Source organism: Buceros rhinoceros, unplaced genomic scaffold (genome assembly GCF_000710305.1).
Source record: "Buceros rhinoceros silvestris isolate BGI_N320 unplaced genomic scaffold, ASM71030v1 scaffold35747, whole genome shotgun sequence".
Lineage (NCBI taxonomy): Eukaryota > Metazoa > Chordata > Aves > Bucerotiformes > Bucerotidae > Buceros > Buceros rhinoceros.
In genome coordinates this window covers 12,886-30,309 of record NW_010421011.1, presented here as the reverse complement: position 1 = coordinate 30,309, position 17,424 = coordinate 12,886, and the positions used below count along the sequence as shown (strand labels likewise).

The 17,424-nt window shown below is 45.6% G+C and overlaps 1 protein-coding gene across 1 annotated transcript in view; it reads left to right on the top strand.

The window, feature by feature from the left end:
* The first annotated feature begins 3,147 nt into the window (after positions 1-3,147).
* Positions 3,148-17,424, top strand: part of CDC27 (cell division cycle 27) — a 21,042-nt gene continuing 6,765 nt past the window's right edge. Inside the window, exons 1-11 of the mRNA XM_010139516.1 lie at positions 3,148-3,215; positions 8,226-8,351; positions 9,286-9,383; positions 9,884-10,038; positions 10,150-10,364; positions 10,994-11,108; positions 14,054-14,169; positions 14,583-14,682; positions 14,967-15,174; positions 15,976-16,148; positions 17,097-17,249. Of these exons, the coding sequence (XP_010137818.1) occupies positions 3,148-3,215; positions 8,226-8,351; positions 9,286-9,383; positions 9,884-10,038; positions 10,150-10,364; positions 10,994-11,108; positions 14,054-14,169; positions 14,583-14,682; positions 14,967-15,174; positions 15,976-16,148; positions 17,097-17,249 (1,527 nt within the window). The remainder of the gene's footprint in view (positions 3,216-8,225; positions 8,352-9,285; positions 9,384-9,883; positions 10,039-10,149; positions 10,365-10,993; positions 11,109-14,053; positions 14,170-14,582; positions 14,683-14,966; positions 15,175-15,975; positions 16,149-17,096; positions 17,250-17,424) is intronic.

Here is a 17,424-nt window from a genome sequence, read left to right as displayed (position 1 = left end):
CCTGTTTGCTTTGCGTTTGCAAATGAAGGAGTATTTAAAATGAGTGGCTGGGACCTGGGGGTCCGTGTGGTCTGCAAGCGTGCTTAAATAAGACTTCGAAACCCTTCAAGCATCCCTCTGTCTGTGTTTGTAGCCCTGAGAACAGACATTGCAACCAGAGTATCACAACTGCTTTGCACGCTCTTGAGGGCTTCTTTGGGTTTCTGTGAGCGGGTTCCATGTGGCAGTTGGTAACTACCGCAGGGCTGGAGCTAAGGCTGTGTTTGGGTGGTACTCATGGTTGTACTGTGGAGTCCTGCTCTGAAGTCTCCTGGGATTAAATAGTTTTGATTGGATAAATGCCCCCAAAATGTTTTGCTTCAGACCATTCTTCTGGTGTGGTTTAGCAATTGTCACATGCTACTAATGCTGTGTAGATGCACAGGACTTCTGCTAGAACAGACTGAGTTACTACTCCGTGAAGAGACTGATGTCCCCGTCCAAAATTCCCTTCCTAAATGGTGCACAAGAAATCTTTTTTCTCGGTGGTTTGAGACGCAGTCACAGTTTGGCCACGGGCTCTCACAGAGAATTGTAACTGCAGAGGTACGGTTGGTTTCCTGCCCCCTTCCTTTCCTCTCCCTGCTCCTTCAGGAGAGTGTGGGCAAAGACCCAGCCTTCAGCATTCGGCTGTGGAAGGCATGAATCCTGCTGGCACCTTTCAGGTTGCAAAATGGCAATTACATCGCAGGGACGCTGCCAGCTGCCTTCTTGCTTTCACTGGGACGCTGACTGTTGTTTGAGCCAGTACGTAGGGTAACTTGTACAGCGTGGCTGCGATACAGCCACAAATCGCTTGTGTCCCCTCTTAGCCTTTGGCAAGATTGTTTCTGGCAGCGTGCTCCTGCTTGGGAAGTCAAATGACTGTGATTTCACGCCCTCCACCACCCCCATACCTTTGTTTTGTGAGCCATCCCTGCACAGACAGTGTCTGTAACCTGAAGACAACACAGCTTGGGTGGATTCATCTAAATGTCACTCGTGACTTGGTAAAGGAAGAGTTGCTTCTGAGAACAAGAGAGAAAGGAGACCTTAGGCTGCTTTTAAGTTGGGTACAGCCCGATTTTAACATCCTCCTTCTGTCTTTGTACTTCTGTACCACAGAACAACGTGCAGCCTTGGACCTTTTCAAGGTGAAAGGGAGGGATCAGGCAGGCTCTGTGGCTGAAGTTATCTCCAGGGTGGAATACAGCCAGAGAGAAATAATGAGGTGTTTGTGTTATAATAATCAAACTAAGAGAATTGTACTTTTACACTTGTGAGAAATTATTTAAAAGTACGTGTGGACTTTAAGTATGTTGTTGGGACCTACTGAGAGAAGAAAAAAGCATCTCTGCAGAGATTCTGTGTACAACATTCTAAGTAGTAATTGGAAACTCTGGTGTGTACTGTTCATGAAGACCGTGTAGGCTTCCCGGGAAGAGAACTCGCACATTTTTCACGCCCTGAGTTTGTCAGGTTTGTGTTGGAAGAAGTAGCATATGGTACATGTAACTCTGATGTTTGAATTCTTTTTTTTTTTTTTAGATTAAATTGGCGCTTGCTTTTTCCTCCTGGGAATAGCATTGCAGGACACCGTTTCTTTAGCTCTGGAACATTTCTTCCAGTTTTGGAGTGTCCGATAGGTATCAGAAGCTAATTCTGTTTCTCTTTGGTTGCTGATGAAACTTGGAGAAATACTAGTCCACAGTGCCTTGAGTTCATAAGTTCAGATCTTGTTTCAATCAGTAATAACAAAACTACTGCAAAACAGCTGCTTGATGCTTGTGAGAAACTGCTTTGGAGCTCGAGCAAGACCGTGAGACGAGAAGGAGCTGCAGCCCTGCTCGCAGCCTGTCACCTCGCAGCACAAACCCTGAGAGGCCCAACCACTTGTACTAGGTGGGGAGTAAAGGCTGACTAGGTCTTAAAAGGAATTAGTTTTCCCATCCCAGTCGTCTTCTACAGGTGACAGAAGGCTTTTCATCTCGTGGGAAGGAGATGGGCTGAGTGGTGTTTGTGGTGAACCCTGCCTGCCCCAGCCCCGTCTGCTGGACAGCTCTTGGTTGCAGCTCAGCTCGTAGTGACGGCAGGGCAGGAGTTGTGGCAGCGTCTTTAGTGGTGGGCACAGTCCGTACGGCTGTGTGTGTGTTCGACCTGTGTTTCGCTGGAGCAGGGCCATCTTCTGAGCACTGACATTGACGGTCCCGAACTCCTGAGCTTGGTCTTGATGAAGGTAGGAGTCAGTCCCCTCAAGCAGGTGGCTGGTTTTGACTAAGTTTGGGTGTATGAGCAAAGTCCAGAAGTGGTTTAGCCTCACGTATGTCCGTATGCATCGGTTTGTCCATTCATTTGCATTGCAGTCATTCTTGGGCGATACCTCAGTCCTCGTTAGTGGCAATAAAGAGATGGCTGATGAGGAAAGACCCAAACAAACACCGCCACAAAAAGCAGTGTGTCACGTTCCTCTTGGTTCCGAAGGGAGTGCTGAACTCTTCAAGAAAAGTGCTGTATCCCCACGTGTTTGACTGACGTATCGATCTGCTCTGACACTGATGTGATTTTTGGCCCTGTTGGGTTGGCATGTCTCGAGAGCAGATTGTTCAAATGGGTTTATGCATGATGCCATTAAAATGGGTTGGGCACCACAGCTTTTCCCCACCTCCCCTGCCCCTCTTTTGCACAGCTAAGAGCAAACTGGAATACTCTGGTAACCAGCTGTGGAGTGGGTTTTTTTGTTCTTACATTTACTTCATGCGTTACTGTTTGGTAATTGCAGTAATTTGTGCTCAGTTACGCAGCAGGCTGAAGCTCCGGAACGAGCAGAGGCACTCCTGTTATTTCAGTGCACGTCAGCTGAGGTTCGCAGAGGGCTGTGTTATGGTAACTGGTGAGCAACAGTCTGAGATTGGTTCGTGACTTCAGTGCCGAGTTTGTGGGCTTTTGTTCAGTCTCCGTACTCACAGCCGAAACAACTGAAACCTGGCCTGCATGTTTATCCTCCTTCGTTCTTGTGCCTCCAGTAAAACAAAATTGAACTTCGCCTTTCAACAGTAAGAGCTGGTGAGTTTTGTGTTTTTAAAACTTCTGTCTAAATTGCATTTCCTTTCTTGTCTTGCAGGCTGCTATATGGCAAGCGCTCAACCACTACGCTTACCGCGATGCAGTGTTCCTTGCGGAAAGATTATACGCAGAAGGCAAGTACTTTGCAAATACAAAGTTGATGCCTTTTTCAATTTTGATTTAGGATTTTTGAGCCCCTGGTCCTGCTTGGTTTTCCTCGTGGTGTTGTGAGAATGAAGTTTAACTTTCTGCTCGGGGAGAGGGGAAGAATGCCTCGTAATTAGGTTGGGAAATCGAATCATGGAACAGCAGCAATGTTATTCTACAGTAACCCCCCCCCTTAAGACAATTAAACTCAGAGTTGTGTGTTTAAGGACAACATTTGCAGCAATCTGTTGTTTGGTATCGACTGGGAGAGAGGTTTTCTAATAACCCGAAGCACTGCATGTCTTCCAAGGGCACTTGAGGATAGAAGCAGTACACAGATTCTACAATTGTCTCGATTCCAAAAGCTAATGCTCCTGGTCAGAGCTGGTGTGTTGGCTGAAAGAGGTGATCTTGTGATGAGAGGGCAGCGTGGTGAGACTGAGGCAGAGGCAACCGGAACACGGGGAATAGGTCTCGCTTGTTCAGTTCCTGTTAACTGGTACTTTGTTGTCATGGGGTCAGATCGAGGATGTCTTGGGTACGGAGCAGGCAGCAGGAACACACATCCATGCTTTTCCTGGGTCTTTCAAAGACCGCTTTCTTCTTCCTGAACCTTTCTTCCATGACCTCAGATTCGCTTGTTCTCCTACTTCTTTCTCTTCAATACTGGTGTTCAGCTTTTCTCTGTTTTGAAAGGTATTGTCCCCTTATCACTAACAGGAAAAAAAAACAACTAACACTAAAGCTAAGATACAAGCATAATGTAATTTCTTATGTTAAAGAACATGAGCTTACAATGTGAATTAAACTGTGTAACCTACTTCATATATTTTGGAGTTAAATGTTTTGCCTGACATGGCCACAATGCACTTCATAACAGTGGAAACACAAACATAATTTTTGAGAAATAAAAACTTTTTCACCATTTCAAGGTTATCCGTGAACTCTGGGATCTTCCATCTGCTGCTTAAATGAGAGGCATTGTGTAGAGATTTATGGGACCTTAAAATCTAGGTGTGCGTAAAGGAAATGGTGTTTTAGGGTGACACGTCTGCCCTGAACACAGCACGTGGGGAAATGCTAGATTGAAGGTAATTGCCAAGGATGTAGAAATGAAGAGAATACACTTTTTGCAGCAGCCAAGAGAAAAATATATGACCCGCTACTGGCGCTGTGTTTGCAGAATAATGCTCTGCGAGAGCACTTCAAACAGCCCTTTGCAGTGGCCAGCAGTGCTGAGAGAACAGCGTGCACTTAGTTCAAGCAATTAACTGCTAACAAAATACCTGGCTTCTGGATAAAATAAGTAGTAACGCTGCAGAGTAGAAGCTGCTGCCCTTGAACGCAGTGACTCTGTACTGGCGGTTGAGATTGTACCTGAAAAGAAGCCCTTTTCAGTCCACCTGCAGTTACTGCCCTTGTGGGGATGTCTGTGGCTTGGTACCTTCCCAGGACTCGTGAATTGTATTAAATTAGCGGATAAAAGAATTGATTTAATTTTTGAAAAGATCTCCTGGTGGTTTTAGGATAAGGCTAATAAAAAGTCCTCTCTTTGGGTCTTCAGTTTCCAAGCAAGATTTGAGCAGGTTGCCCAAAGAGGCTTTTGTACAGTGATATTTCTGAAGAGTTCCATGTGGGCAGATGAACAAATATCAGAATTGTTGCTTTTAATGCTGAATTCCGTTTGCGTGGCGGCGTGTTCTGAGAAGTATAAAGTAATGTGGTTTTCCAAATTGTTTGGGGATGGCAGTAGCTTGCCTTTAGAGACAGTGTTTCTTTGATTTACAGTACGTCATTGCAGGAGGGTGATACTTCACAAAACCTCGAGGTTAACCCTCAGCACGGTAGGGCTCACCGTTGCCTCACAGAAGTGCATTCTCTGGCGTTGAAAGTTTCAGCTGATAATCTTACAGTGAGGTTTTAATGGTATTTCGGGGATTAGCGCTCTGTCCTTTATGCCGTAATCACAAGTGAAATCAGCAAGTCTGACCTCAGTCTCAAAGCTGGCTGCCAAGTCAAGCCCTTCAAATAGAACGTTCTCAGGGCGGTACGTAATTAATCTCTGCTGTGGAAGAAAAATCTAAATACTTCCAGTTTCTGCCATAGAGAAATGCTTGTGTCTTGATCTCTGTTTAGATGGAGATGATTTTTTTCCTGAAGCTTGACCGCTTCATTCAGAACTGAAACTTGTGGGGACTCACCTTGGGAAGAGGATCTGCAGGACAGCTTGTCCCTGTGGCTACTTCCTAACATTAAATGAAGGGTTTGAATGGTGACGTTAAACCAAGCTCACAATGAGATAATGAGTGTAGGCAGCAAAAAGGACAAGACAATGTTTGGGTAGAGGTGACTGGTAATGAACTGACTTGAAGAGTCATTAAAACTGGAAAATCTGCTCCATGAAGTCACGTGAAGTACAGCTTCAAGTGCTTTAGAAAAATAACACAAGTAAAATCGCACACAGGAAAAGACCACTTGAAATTGGGATTAAGACTGTTAATTAGGCTAGTCAGGCTGAAACGGAGCTGCTTTCTGAAAGCTCTTCCTAAGAGCCAGCGTTTATGCGCTGCTTAAGGTCATGCAAAGTGCTGCTGGCAGGGTGATAGCGCTGAGCCAAGCCTTGGTGTGGCCGTGCTCGGGGAAGGACTGCTTTGCTTTGCTTGTCTTGCTGTTATTTTAACAATAAGCTGGCTAATCACTTGGACTGGGGAGCCACAAGGATCAAAGTTCCCTTACAGCAGTAGGTGTTTAGAGCTGGACTGACTGTACAAGAAAATGGCCAGTGGAGGTTTGGTATACACCGACCAACCAAGACGTACGCTTCGTTCGGGGATGAATTTCTCTAAAATCAATACTTGTTTTCTCGTATCTTGCTCCTAGCTGGCTTTTACTCCCTGCACCAAAGTTCCTTGCATCAAAATGGTAAAGAGCCAACGGCTTGTTGTATTTATTTTTCAGTACACTCAGAAGAAGCGCTGTTCTTACTGGCAACGTGTTACTACCGCTCAGGAAAGGCCTATAAAGCGTACAGGCTCCTAAAGGGACACAGCTGTACTACCCCGCAATGCAAATATCTGCTCGCAAAATGTTGTGTGGACCTCAGCAAGTAAGTAAATCCTTCCAGGGTTACACGTGCTTTGTAGCTTTTTTTATTGCATAGATTAGGAACTCAGTGGTCCTTCGGCTCTAAAGATTGTAAGTTCATTTTGCTTTCGGATATGGGGCTAACAAATGTCACCCCCTATTGCAGAAACCTCCAAAAGGTACTGAATAACTTAGGAAGTTGTCAGGCTGTGTAGGGGGAGAAAACACTGCTTGCTGAGATGACTCAAGGGAAGAGATGGCAGCCAGGAATCTGGTTGTGAAAACCCCCAACAGACCCTCCTTGAATCCACATCCCAGAACACCATATTCAAGGTCAAAATGAACCTCGACAGGGAGGTGGTAGTGTCAAGGTATCTTGTTGGTTTTCTGGAGTCTTAACAGCGGGAGTATGTAATGAAATTGCTCAAGCTACAGGCCCGTATTCCCTGTGAGGTTGTTAATGAGGGTGTTTCGCTTTGTAGGCCTTTCGGCTCAAATACAGGAAACAATGTCTGGCTGAGGTGCAGAATGAAGAGAGTGAGACACCAAGAAAGTCCAAAGCTTCCCTTCAAAAAAATTTAAATGCTGTGGGGGTTCTTCACAGAAGCTTAAATGTCTCTCTTGTTTTGTGTTGTGGCTTTTCTGGCTGGGTTTTTTGAGTGGCCCTCTCTTAATGACAAAAAGGAGTTTGATTTCTTTACAATAGGTAACGTGATGGTTGGAATTTCACACAGTATGATGCAGTTATTTTGCAGGATTCACAATCCTGCTCACAACTTGTAACCAAAATTCGGGGGCTGCAGAGGCACTGGGGAAGCTCCTTAGTCTTTGATTCTCTTTAGTAGGAGAGTCCTTTGACGTCTTTAGAGGAGCAAGGATTCTGGACTTGTCTCTTTTGACACTCTTTTAACCCTTCTGGAGCTATTGGGAGGGAGGGTTCCTTGCATCTTCCACTGAAAGGGAGATCACGTTAATACTTGGGAAGATCCCAGTGGAGTAAATTTGAAGCTGATCGTTCCCTCCCTTGCGTTTACAAAGTGTGGTGTGTGCCTGTAGTATCTCAGCTTCAGAGCTGATTTCAGTCAGATGGGTGGGAGCTCTTAAATGTTTTCATTAGGATCCATTAAATTTAACGGTCATTGTTGTTGCTGTTATATGAGCTCTTTTATACCCAGGGACCTTCTTTGCCTGTGGGAATGGTCTGTACTGAGAGAAGCACCTACCTGAAGTATAGTGTCAAGGAAGAAGTGATCTGTCCGCGCAGGTGTCAGTCTTGAATGCCCCCCATCCCCACAAGTTGTATAAAGCCATTTCCAAGCCTAGCAGTGAGTGGCCCATTCCCTGCGAGCGCACGTGCTCGCTGCTGGTGTAGTACACACAGACGGAGCCTTTGGTCTCCGTTTGAGCCCCTCTTGCAAGAAGGCAAGGCATTAACATCCGAATCTGTGCTGTATCCCAGCACCGGATCTTAACTGAGTGCGTGGAGCCTTCCAGATTGTATTTCTTAGTTGGGAAACAGCCAAGCTAAGCGTTGTCTTGGCTCGTTACTAGGTAAAGTACCTTCAGAAATGAAGAGTCAGGAAGACTTTCCTGCCCTCTGTTTAGTGTTCCGCCTCAGATGAGTCGCTTGGGAGAAGCTGTGTTGTATCATGTGTCCCTGACTTTGGAGTGCTGCGAGGTTTGGGGTCTCTTTTGTTTTTCTTCCCGTCGGGCGGCAGAGTGCTGCGTAGCTGGTGGTGCTAGAGGAACCCACCACTTACCCGAATTTCACTTGCAGGAACTGGTTTGTGTGTGGTTTGAAACCTGTGAACACTGACAGTGGATTTCTGTTTTTGTTTGCAGCAGGGTGAACACACTGGACTGCCAGTACTGTGAGCCTTGTAACCCCTTTAAACCTCTTGTTTTTTAAAAAGGCTTGCAGAAGGAGAGCAGATCTTATCTGGTGGAGTGTTGAACAAACAGAAAAGCCATGATGACATTGTTATGGAGTTTGGTGACTCTGCATGCTTTACACTCTCCTTACTGGGCCATGTCTACTGGTAATGTTGGTTTTTATCTTGTCTGATAAAGCTGGGGATTCTTTATTTGATCAAGCCCAATTTTAGTCCAATTTAGTCCAGTTTTTAGTCACTGCAGGGTACCCCTGTCTGGGTGCAGTTTTGGGGTGTGATAGGTACAGGGCAATAATTGAGGAAGCTATTGACTTGAACGCAGGAGTGATTTGTCTTTGTCCCAGAGCTTCTGACTGACTGAAAACACAAGTTCTTCTTTTCCAGGTGGTTAAGCATGGAATCCAAGAGCCTGCGTTTTTTTTTAAATACCTTTGGCTTTGTTTGCCCTCGATCTTAAAGGTCTCTTCCAACCACAGTGATTCTGTGATTCTGTATTCCTCCGTAAGAGGAACTCCCGAGGCCTGTTCCTCAGTGTTGCCAGTTTGATTTTTCTGTCTCTGCTTTACAGATGTGTAGCTATAACCCGCTAGTGGAAGTTCTGAGGGTGCCAGTCAGAATAACTCTGCAAATTCCGGTGTTTTGCTTTTCATTAGGTACAAGAAGGGTTTCGGTAAACGTGAACAGATTGAATAGGAATAGTGGGGTTCTTGGATTCTTCCCTAGTCTACCCGTCCCCAAAAAATCTGTGTAGCCAGATACTTAGATGTTCAGTTTAGCCCCTAAATTATGTGCAAAAATATTATCCAGAGATACATCACGTGGCTGGAAGGCTCACAGTCAGGTGGCTGTTTGCAAAGAACAAAACTTCTCAAGCTGTGCTGGTCCTTCTGTAACTCTGGAGGACTGTGTCTGAGTAACTCTCATCTATAACTATTGGTTTTACTCTGTGGCTTGAAAAATGAGGGATGTCGCTGTGCCTCTCAACCTGTATTTGGGTTTCGACTCCTATTCTGGAAAGCTGTCTTGAACAAAAGTGCTGTTCTTGAATTTCCCTATAAACCGTTAACGTTCTTTTTTGCAGCAAGACAGACCGGCTTGCCAAAGGATCGGAATGTTACCAAAAGAGCCTTAGTTTAAACCCTTTCCTCTGGTCCCCTTTCGAATCGCTCTGTGAAATCGGTAAGTCTGCAGCACTGTCTTAGTGGTGAAGGTGGTTGCTACGTTTCTCATTATGTCAGGCTTTCCGATGTGCCATAGCCATGTGGGAAAGTTTATTTTATTCCTTGTCCAGAGCTACTATGGAAAGTGCCAGCAGAGCTCTCTGGGAGTGGTTTTGTGAGCAGTAATGCATTTAAAACATTTAAACACTTGCAAAAGCTTTTTGTTTTGTTTTATTCCATTTTCGCTGCTTATACACTTTAGATTTATCCATCTGTATGTTTCCCAGCCTACAGTTAGACTCTTAAACTCTGCTTCTGAGAATATCTTAAAGCAGGTGTATTTTTAATTGTCCAGGGTTTTGTAGCAGAAGAACACTTCTGATTTAGAGTAAGAGATTTTAAAGCAATGAAATAAGAACTCACCCCTTCTAAAATCCTGTGTCCCTGTCCTTGTTTCAGGCGGAAAATTCAGCATATAGACTCAGGAACAACTATTTAAATCTCCTTCCAATCTTACAGGTGAAAAACCAGACCCTGACCAAACATTTAAGCTCACATCTCTGCAGAACTTCAGCAGCTGTCTGCCCAACACCTGCACAACGTTGGTGTCAAATCACAACATATCCCACAGGCAGCCCGAGACTGTCCTGATGGAGACGCCGCAAGACACCATTGTGAGTTTTGCTGAAATCCTCGCGTTTAGAGCAGTCTTTCCAGCTTAACTGAAAAACGCTGATTAGAAAGTGCACCGTGTGGGTGTCTAAGAGCTGCCTTCCATTTTTCAGGAGTTGAACAGAATCAACCTAGAATCCTCCAATTCAAAATACTCCTCCTTGAACACGGATTCTTCTATGTCTTACATTGACTCGTCTGTGATCTCCCCGGATGCTGTCCCTCTCGGGTCAGGAACTGCCATATTGTCTAAACAGGCTCAAAATAAACCAAAAACCGGGCGGAGTTTACTGGGGGGACCTGCGGCTTTGAGCCCACTAACTCCAAGGTAAGTCCTTGAGGCAGACAGTCTCTGTCTACAGCTGCGCTCTTTGACCTGTTTGGGTTGATACGGGCACAGTGTGCTCCACCGCCAACACACGTGTTCATAGTGTGTTGCAGTGCTGCAGAGGCGAAAGCTAAACCGCCGCAGTAACTGCTCTTGGTCCTAGTGTTCATCTCGTCTGCTCTTTAAACGAGCAGTTGGGATTTTTGGTTAGGAGAGAGGAGTTCTTGATTCAGTATACTGCTTATCGAGGCGTTCGCATGAAAATGTCGTTAAAGGAGTATGCTCTGCTCTCGAACTCTTACACGCATCCCTTGAATAGCTCGCTCCTAAAGAGATGCAGGTCTGTGCCCTGTCCTGTGGGCCGCCTCATTTAACCAGCGTTACGTTACAAGCTTAATGCTTGGATGGTCCATGTTTCTAGTTACTACGCAGGCAAAGGAGGTGCTGTGGCTTTATTGCAGACATAAGAATCTCTTCTAGTAAAGCGTCTTTTAGAGGTAGTGAGATATTACATCAATCGGTGAGGTAGAGCTGACATACGACTGATCACCTGGGTCTCTGTTTGAACCACAGAACCAGGCCAGCTCTCATGGGCTGTCCTTGACCTTTCCCCTTCGTTTTGTTCTCAGCTTTGGAATTTTGCCGCTAGAAACCCCAAGCCCTGGAGATGGATCGTATTTACAAAACTACACAAACTCTTCTGCCGTGATTGATGTGCCATCCACAGGAGCCCCGTCGAAGAAGGTATCTTGTGTTCTGGAGTGTGGTTGCTGTCCCGCAAGTTTGATGTTGCGGTGTGCTATAGAGTCCAAACTGGAGCTACAAACCCTGGGGAGAACCCAACTTATCCACTGCTTGCTTACAGCATTTGTTTTGAGACGCACTGTGAGTGTGGAACTGGTTGCAGTGTCCTCTAGTCGAAAGTTGGGGCGGAGGGGGAGGGAGTGGAAAAATCCCAAACAAAACCAAAACACAAAGACCCCAAACCAAACAAAACTCCAAACACAGCCCCTCACCCCCACCTCTTATTACCAATTATTTAATGCAGCAGAATAAAATGTTGTTCACCAGCTTGTGTATGTTCATAGGCTGTTGGGGTAGAGGGAGCAGTTTATTTTTAATTTAACTGCAACTGGTCAGATCTTTTTACTGACAAAACTTTTTAGACTTTTCTGAAGTGTTAGTTAAAATCAAATGCATTGTACAGTCTGTTACACTGAAACAACTGTTAAAGCCTCAATAATTTGCTATTTTATTTTGAAAATCATCTTTTCTGCAAAGCAAATGAGGCGGCAAGAAAAAAATACACCATATTGCAAGTGAAGACGACTGTGTTGTAAATATTTTATCGTGTCACTTCCTTTGGCTAGCAAAACAGATTTGTGTTTTCTCAGCTCTTATAATAAGCGATAGTCTCATATTTGCAATTAAAACAAGCCCTTCTTTCCCCACTGAACTGCCCGGACAAGGGCAGGCTCTCTGGCTGGGGGGGTAGAGGCAGCCGGAGGAAGGTGCTGCATCTTCTGTCCACCTGCTGTAAAGGACTTGTAGCTTTTCAGTGTCCAAAGTGGAGTCTGACAGCCAAACTTGGAGGTTTTTTGTAGCTAATGTATTTTCAGGGATGACTTCAGAGAATCCTGGAAGATGCAAGTGAGCTACAGCTCCTGCTTTCTTGCAGGCAGGTCTTGAATTCTAGTTTACAGCCCAGCCAAAAACTGCTGGTGGTCTGGGGGGAGCAGGCTGGTAGGATGGTGCTGTTTCACTTGGCTAAGTCTGTGTGGAGGAAACTAAAAATTGTCTTTTTTGACTCTGTAGGAAACTGCCATAGTTGCCATAGTGATAAATGAGAGGTGGAATGTTGGTGGCAATTGAAGGAACTATTTGTTCCTTTCTAAAAACATTCTTTCCCTGTATTTTTAGTAAATCTAGATGTTGCATGAGGGACATCAGTGTTTTATCGGTGGCCAGCTCTTTAAAGGAGAAACTCACTGCAGGTGATGGTGTTGAATTCCTCAGAAAGCAGAACTTGAATTTCCCTGTTTGATGCTCTGGAGAACTGGGTTGTGCTCAGCTCACTGTGCCTTCTGCAAGTGAGACTTGGGAGCTGCTCAGAACTGTGGTGGTCTTCTCCCTGGCCCAGGACCTCAAAGGCTAAAAGCCAGTGAACAGAATGTGGTTTTTCTTTTTCCTTTGGATGATCTGCAGTGTAGTCCTCACTGGCCTTTGATCTCACGCGCGTACTGCATGATGGGTGAAAAGCTGTGGGGAGTCAACTCATATTGGCTGCTTTGTCGTAGCTCTGCTGGGTCAGCACAGCAGTACCGAGGTGTAAATGCTGTTGATCCATCCGTGTGGGGTTTTTTTCTGCCCAGATGCATCTGTGCTACTGCCTAAACACAAATATTTAATACTTTTTAATGAACAGCTTAGGATTCTGGTGTGCTGTGTCCAATGCCAATAATTACTTGGCCAGTTTCACTTCTGCTCTTCAGATCACCCAGTTAGAGGTTGAGTAGCTGTGGCTAGGATGTGCGTGACTTAATGGAGGCAGTCTCCTAGGAAACCCTTATGTAAATGAATGAAACATGAGGATGAATCCAAAGGCTTCCTCTCTGAGTGGGCAAGTGTGCTGCTGGCTGCCCGAGCTGTCCTCTGGCAACAAAGACGCTGAGAGGGAAGGACAGGGCACTAGAAGTCGCATCATGCATAAACTGGTGCTGCCATTGATCCCACTTGCCCCTTTCTGGTGTCTTAAAGGACGTTTCTTCCAACAGCCACCGCCAAGCTGAATGTCCCTGGAGCGGGCAGAAAGGCAGGGAGGGGGGGTCCTATCTGGATCCTCTGTAGGTGCTGTACGCACCAGCCAGCAGATTTCTACCCAAACTTGTCCCTTAGGTCCCAGATCAGTCACCACAGCTCTGAGTTCCCCCACGTCAGCTGTGCCAGGGTAGGCATTGAAGGCACGATTTAGCTCTCTGGAGATGTGTGAAGGTACGAGACAATGTGGTGGTGCTGAGTCATGTTAACGTGCTGGTAACCAGCGGCAAATAAAAGGTCCAGAAAACGCGTGTGCACACGCAGCGCTGCTCTCTGTTAAGGTGACCGCGGGTATCTCTTACACTGCACTGCATAATGCAGGTCCCTTTGTGATGAAGCCGCCTGTTTCTGTGTCTGCTCCAAAGGCTCGTGCAGGAGTGATTTAATCTGTGAAATACCAATTTCTGCTGTGAACAGGGACGCTGCGCAGGGCAGTACAGCGAGCACCTCCGGCAGGGGTGGATGGTGACCAACTTCTGGGTTGTGATATGATTAAAAAACCTTTCTCTCTCTGTGGTGGTTTATTTTTTTGTACAACTTTCTGTGGAGAAGGCACTTTAATATGACATCTTTTATTCCTGCACAAACGTCTTAACATGTAGTTTCTGGCCACTAGATGGAGATTGTCTATCTTTAAAAATAATGTGCATAAAGTTGGTAAATTCGGTGTTACTGGCATTTTAACAGGTAGAAAGAGAAGAGCTTTTGATGGGCCCTCCTTGGAGGAGAGCGCTCACCCTTTATTGAAGAAATTAGTATTTATCTTCCTTTGTGCAGCCTTCGATAGGCAGAATGGATTTGGTTTGATGTAGCAGAGGTTGAGACTTCCTAGTGACATAATAACAAACCTGCAGAAACTTTGTGTCATGCAGACGGTCAGCAGGATAAGCCAAGCTGGAACAAAATCTGTCTTCTCACAGAGCGGAAATAGCCGGGAAGTCACTCCAATTCTTGTTGCACAAACACAGAGCTCTGGCCCACAGACAAGGTAGGGGACAAAACAAATCACCTTGGTATTACCTTTTGCATCTTCTTTCTTGAAGGAATTTGGCTCTTCTAACTCAAACCAGGACACTGCAGAATTCCTCTGTGGATGAGGAAGAAGCGTGTCGTTTGTTCCGTTAGGTAAAACAACTTCAGTGGACAAGGAGGAAGCATGTGCGTGGTGGTTGGTCTGTTTGCTTTAAACCTCCTTTGCAGTTAGACCCTTTCCTCAGTAGATGAACAAATAGCTGGAAGGAAATTCTGCTCAAGTTCTTGACGTGCAACAGGTAGAGTTATTTTTTTCTTCCCTCACGATGGGAATGCCTGTGCTATAGTACTTGAGCATTTCGGTTTAAAACAGAGAAAAGCTGGTTTTATTAAAAATGGGGTGAAAAACTTTGTGCCATTTGTTTTCAGTACAACACCTCAGGTACTGAGCCCAACGATTGCTGCTCCACCGAACGCGCTGCCTCGAAGAAGCTCCCGCCTGTTTACTAGCGATAGCTCCACCACAAAGGTAACGGACTCCCTGGGTTGTGCAGACTCGATGTGCTCTGGGAACAGCCGAAGTGCGAATACCCGTGGGCAGCAGTTAGTGATGCAAACGTTTGCTGTTTAAAAGTGAATGGCTAAACCCAGCCACAAGTTGCTGAGTGTCTGTGTACTTAAAAGTCCAACGGCTGGGTGTTGTTGGGGCTGCAAAGAGGCATAAATAAAACTTTGCGCATTTCGCTTTTATGTTTAGGTACCTGAGATTAAAAGGCTTTTACATCTGTAACTCTTAACTGTTCTTACTTGCAGGAAAATAGCAAAAAACTAAAAATGAAGTTTCCACCTAAGATTCCAAACAGAAAAACAAAAAGTAAAACAAATAAGGGAGGAATAACTCAGCCAAACTTAAATGACAGTTTGGAAATTACCAAACTGGATTCTTCCATCATTTCAGAAGGGAAAATTTCTACTGTTACACCACAGATCCAGGCTTTCACGCTACAGAAGGCAGCAGCAGGTCTGTTCGAACACTATTGGACTGCAGTAGAGTAAAACTTCGTAAATCTGTATTTTAAGGTTGAATGAAAAAAACGTTTTGCTCCAGTGTTTGTTTCTTGTTTCAGTCAGCCTGCAGCTATCCCTTCGTAACTATAAAGACATCGAATTCAGGATCTTGTAGATAACCTAATGTGTGAAATAGTAAAAAGTGGCTAGTTATCAGCAGATAAATCTTGCAAGCTCTGGTCCTTATTAATGATTGAAGTATTTTCGGGCAAGATCCTTGGAAACTGCTTCGAAGGAGCTATGAGTAACCCAGTCCCCTTCCCTCTGAGCCGTGTTTCTGTCGTCTCTCCTGCCTTCTCGTTTGTTTTTAAACAAGGCTTTGTTCAGGGTGTCAGAAAATCCCAGACAAACTGCCGAATTCCTCTTTGGGCTCAATAATGTTTCCAGGCAGCGTGAAGGTGTATCCATGGATACCAGACATGGAAACTCTGCTCAGACCGAACAAAATGTTTGAATAGCTGCTGAAAAGCAAAACTCCAGTGGCCCTGAGCTCCAGCATGTCTCTGCTCCTGGGGTTCTGTGGCTGCCTTAAGCAGGAGTTAAAAGCTCAGTGCCATTACCGAGGCTGATGTTTAGTATCTCATGGCTGAGTTAAGAGTGCATAAGCCTGTGTTTGGGAACTCCTGAAAGATTTTCCTAAGCAAACTCGGGAGCAATGCCTGCCACGATGAAGAGCTCCCAGCATTAGCAGTTTCAAGTAAATAAGTCTCAGCTGTTTCTCTTTCCACGTTTATTTATTGTATTTTTCTCCTAGAAGGTTTGATGAGCCTTCTCCGTGACATGGGGAAGGGGTACTTAGCCTTGTGCTCATACAACTGCAAAGAAGCGATAAATATTTTAAGCCATTTACCGTCCCACCACTACAACACTGGCTGGGTGCTGTGCCAAATCGGGAGAGCATACTTCGAGCTTGCAGAATACATGCAGGTAGGAACCGTGGCCATTGGTTCTTCCTCTTCTCACTTGTTTTGTGCAGCTTTGCACAAAACCTGGGGAGTTTACGCTTGAGATAACTGTATAAACATACCAGTGACACCTGGAATAGATTTTGATCTGGTGTAAGTCACTCTGTCTTGAAAAGCTCCTGTGTGCTTTACACCTTGTAGCTGTTCAGCCATTCTGTGTCAGGTACCAATTCTTCAAACTACCCGATCGAGGAGAAAACCAAGATCATTTTGGGTAGAGCTTTCCCACACAAGAAGCTGTTTTACGCACAGTCTGAGCAGCGATGGAGCACGTTGTGCTTCCTAATGGCGCACTTTGAAAGCTGAGGCAGCAGACCCTGCGGGGTTCCTGGAACTGGGAAGCTGCTGCTTTGAGAGGTGTAATCTGGAAGGAGGTGTCTGCATCAGAGACCATCAACTCTTGATAAGAAGCATAGCTGTCTCGAACAAAAGCAAAGCCCATACATGAGTTGTCACGTGCTTATTTGTGCCCCGTCCCTGCGTCAGCTGTGTTTACTGCAGGGACTGTCCTGGTGCCTCTTGCCTTGTACCCGGAGGGGTGCAGCACTCGGTGTGAACGCGATACCTGTCCTCCGTTAGAGTGGCTGGTAGTCCTGGCTGGCCTGTGAAAGTACCCCACGCTTTTTCTGATTTTGCAGATAACTCTTTGTCCCCCTGGTGCGCTGTGGTAACCAGTAATGTTCTCTGAGCCAGCAGTAGGGAGGGCTGGCTGCCCCTCTGCTGCCATAACTATACTGGGGCTTAGTTGCTTCCTTGGCTGAAAGGGGAAGTTGTGGGACCTGCAGCTCTGCGTAGCACACTCGCAGAGCAAGGAGGATGCTCAGTGTGGATGTGTGAGACTTCTAACCGTGACCTGTGTGCTCTGCTCTGGGGGGTGGAACTTTGGTTTAATTCTCATTTCTGTTCTTAGGCTGAGAGAATATTTTCAGAAGTGAGGAGGATTGAAAACTACAGAGTAGAAGGCATGGAGATCTACTCGACCACGCTGTGGCATCTGCAGAAAGATGTTGCCCTTTCTGTTCTTTCAAAGGATTTGACAGACATGGATAAAAACTCTCCAGAGGTATGAAATGCTGCAGGCTTGAGTGAGAAGAAGGTCCCTGCATGTGGCAAAATCAGTGACTCAGAGCAAAGCTCTGGGCTCTAACCTAGTTCAGGGGTGTTCTCCTGTGAGAACTTGCACGGCCAAACTGGAGAGGGAGGTGGCAGGATTGTCTGGGCCGTGGTGCTTTACCAGC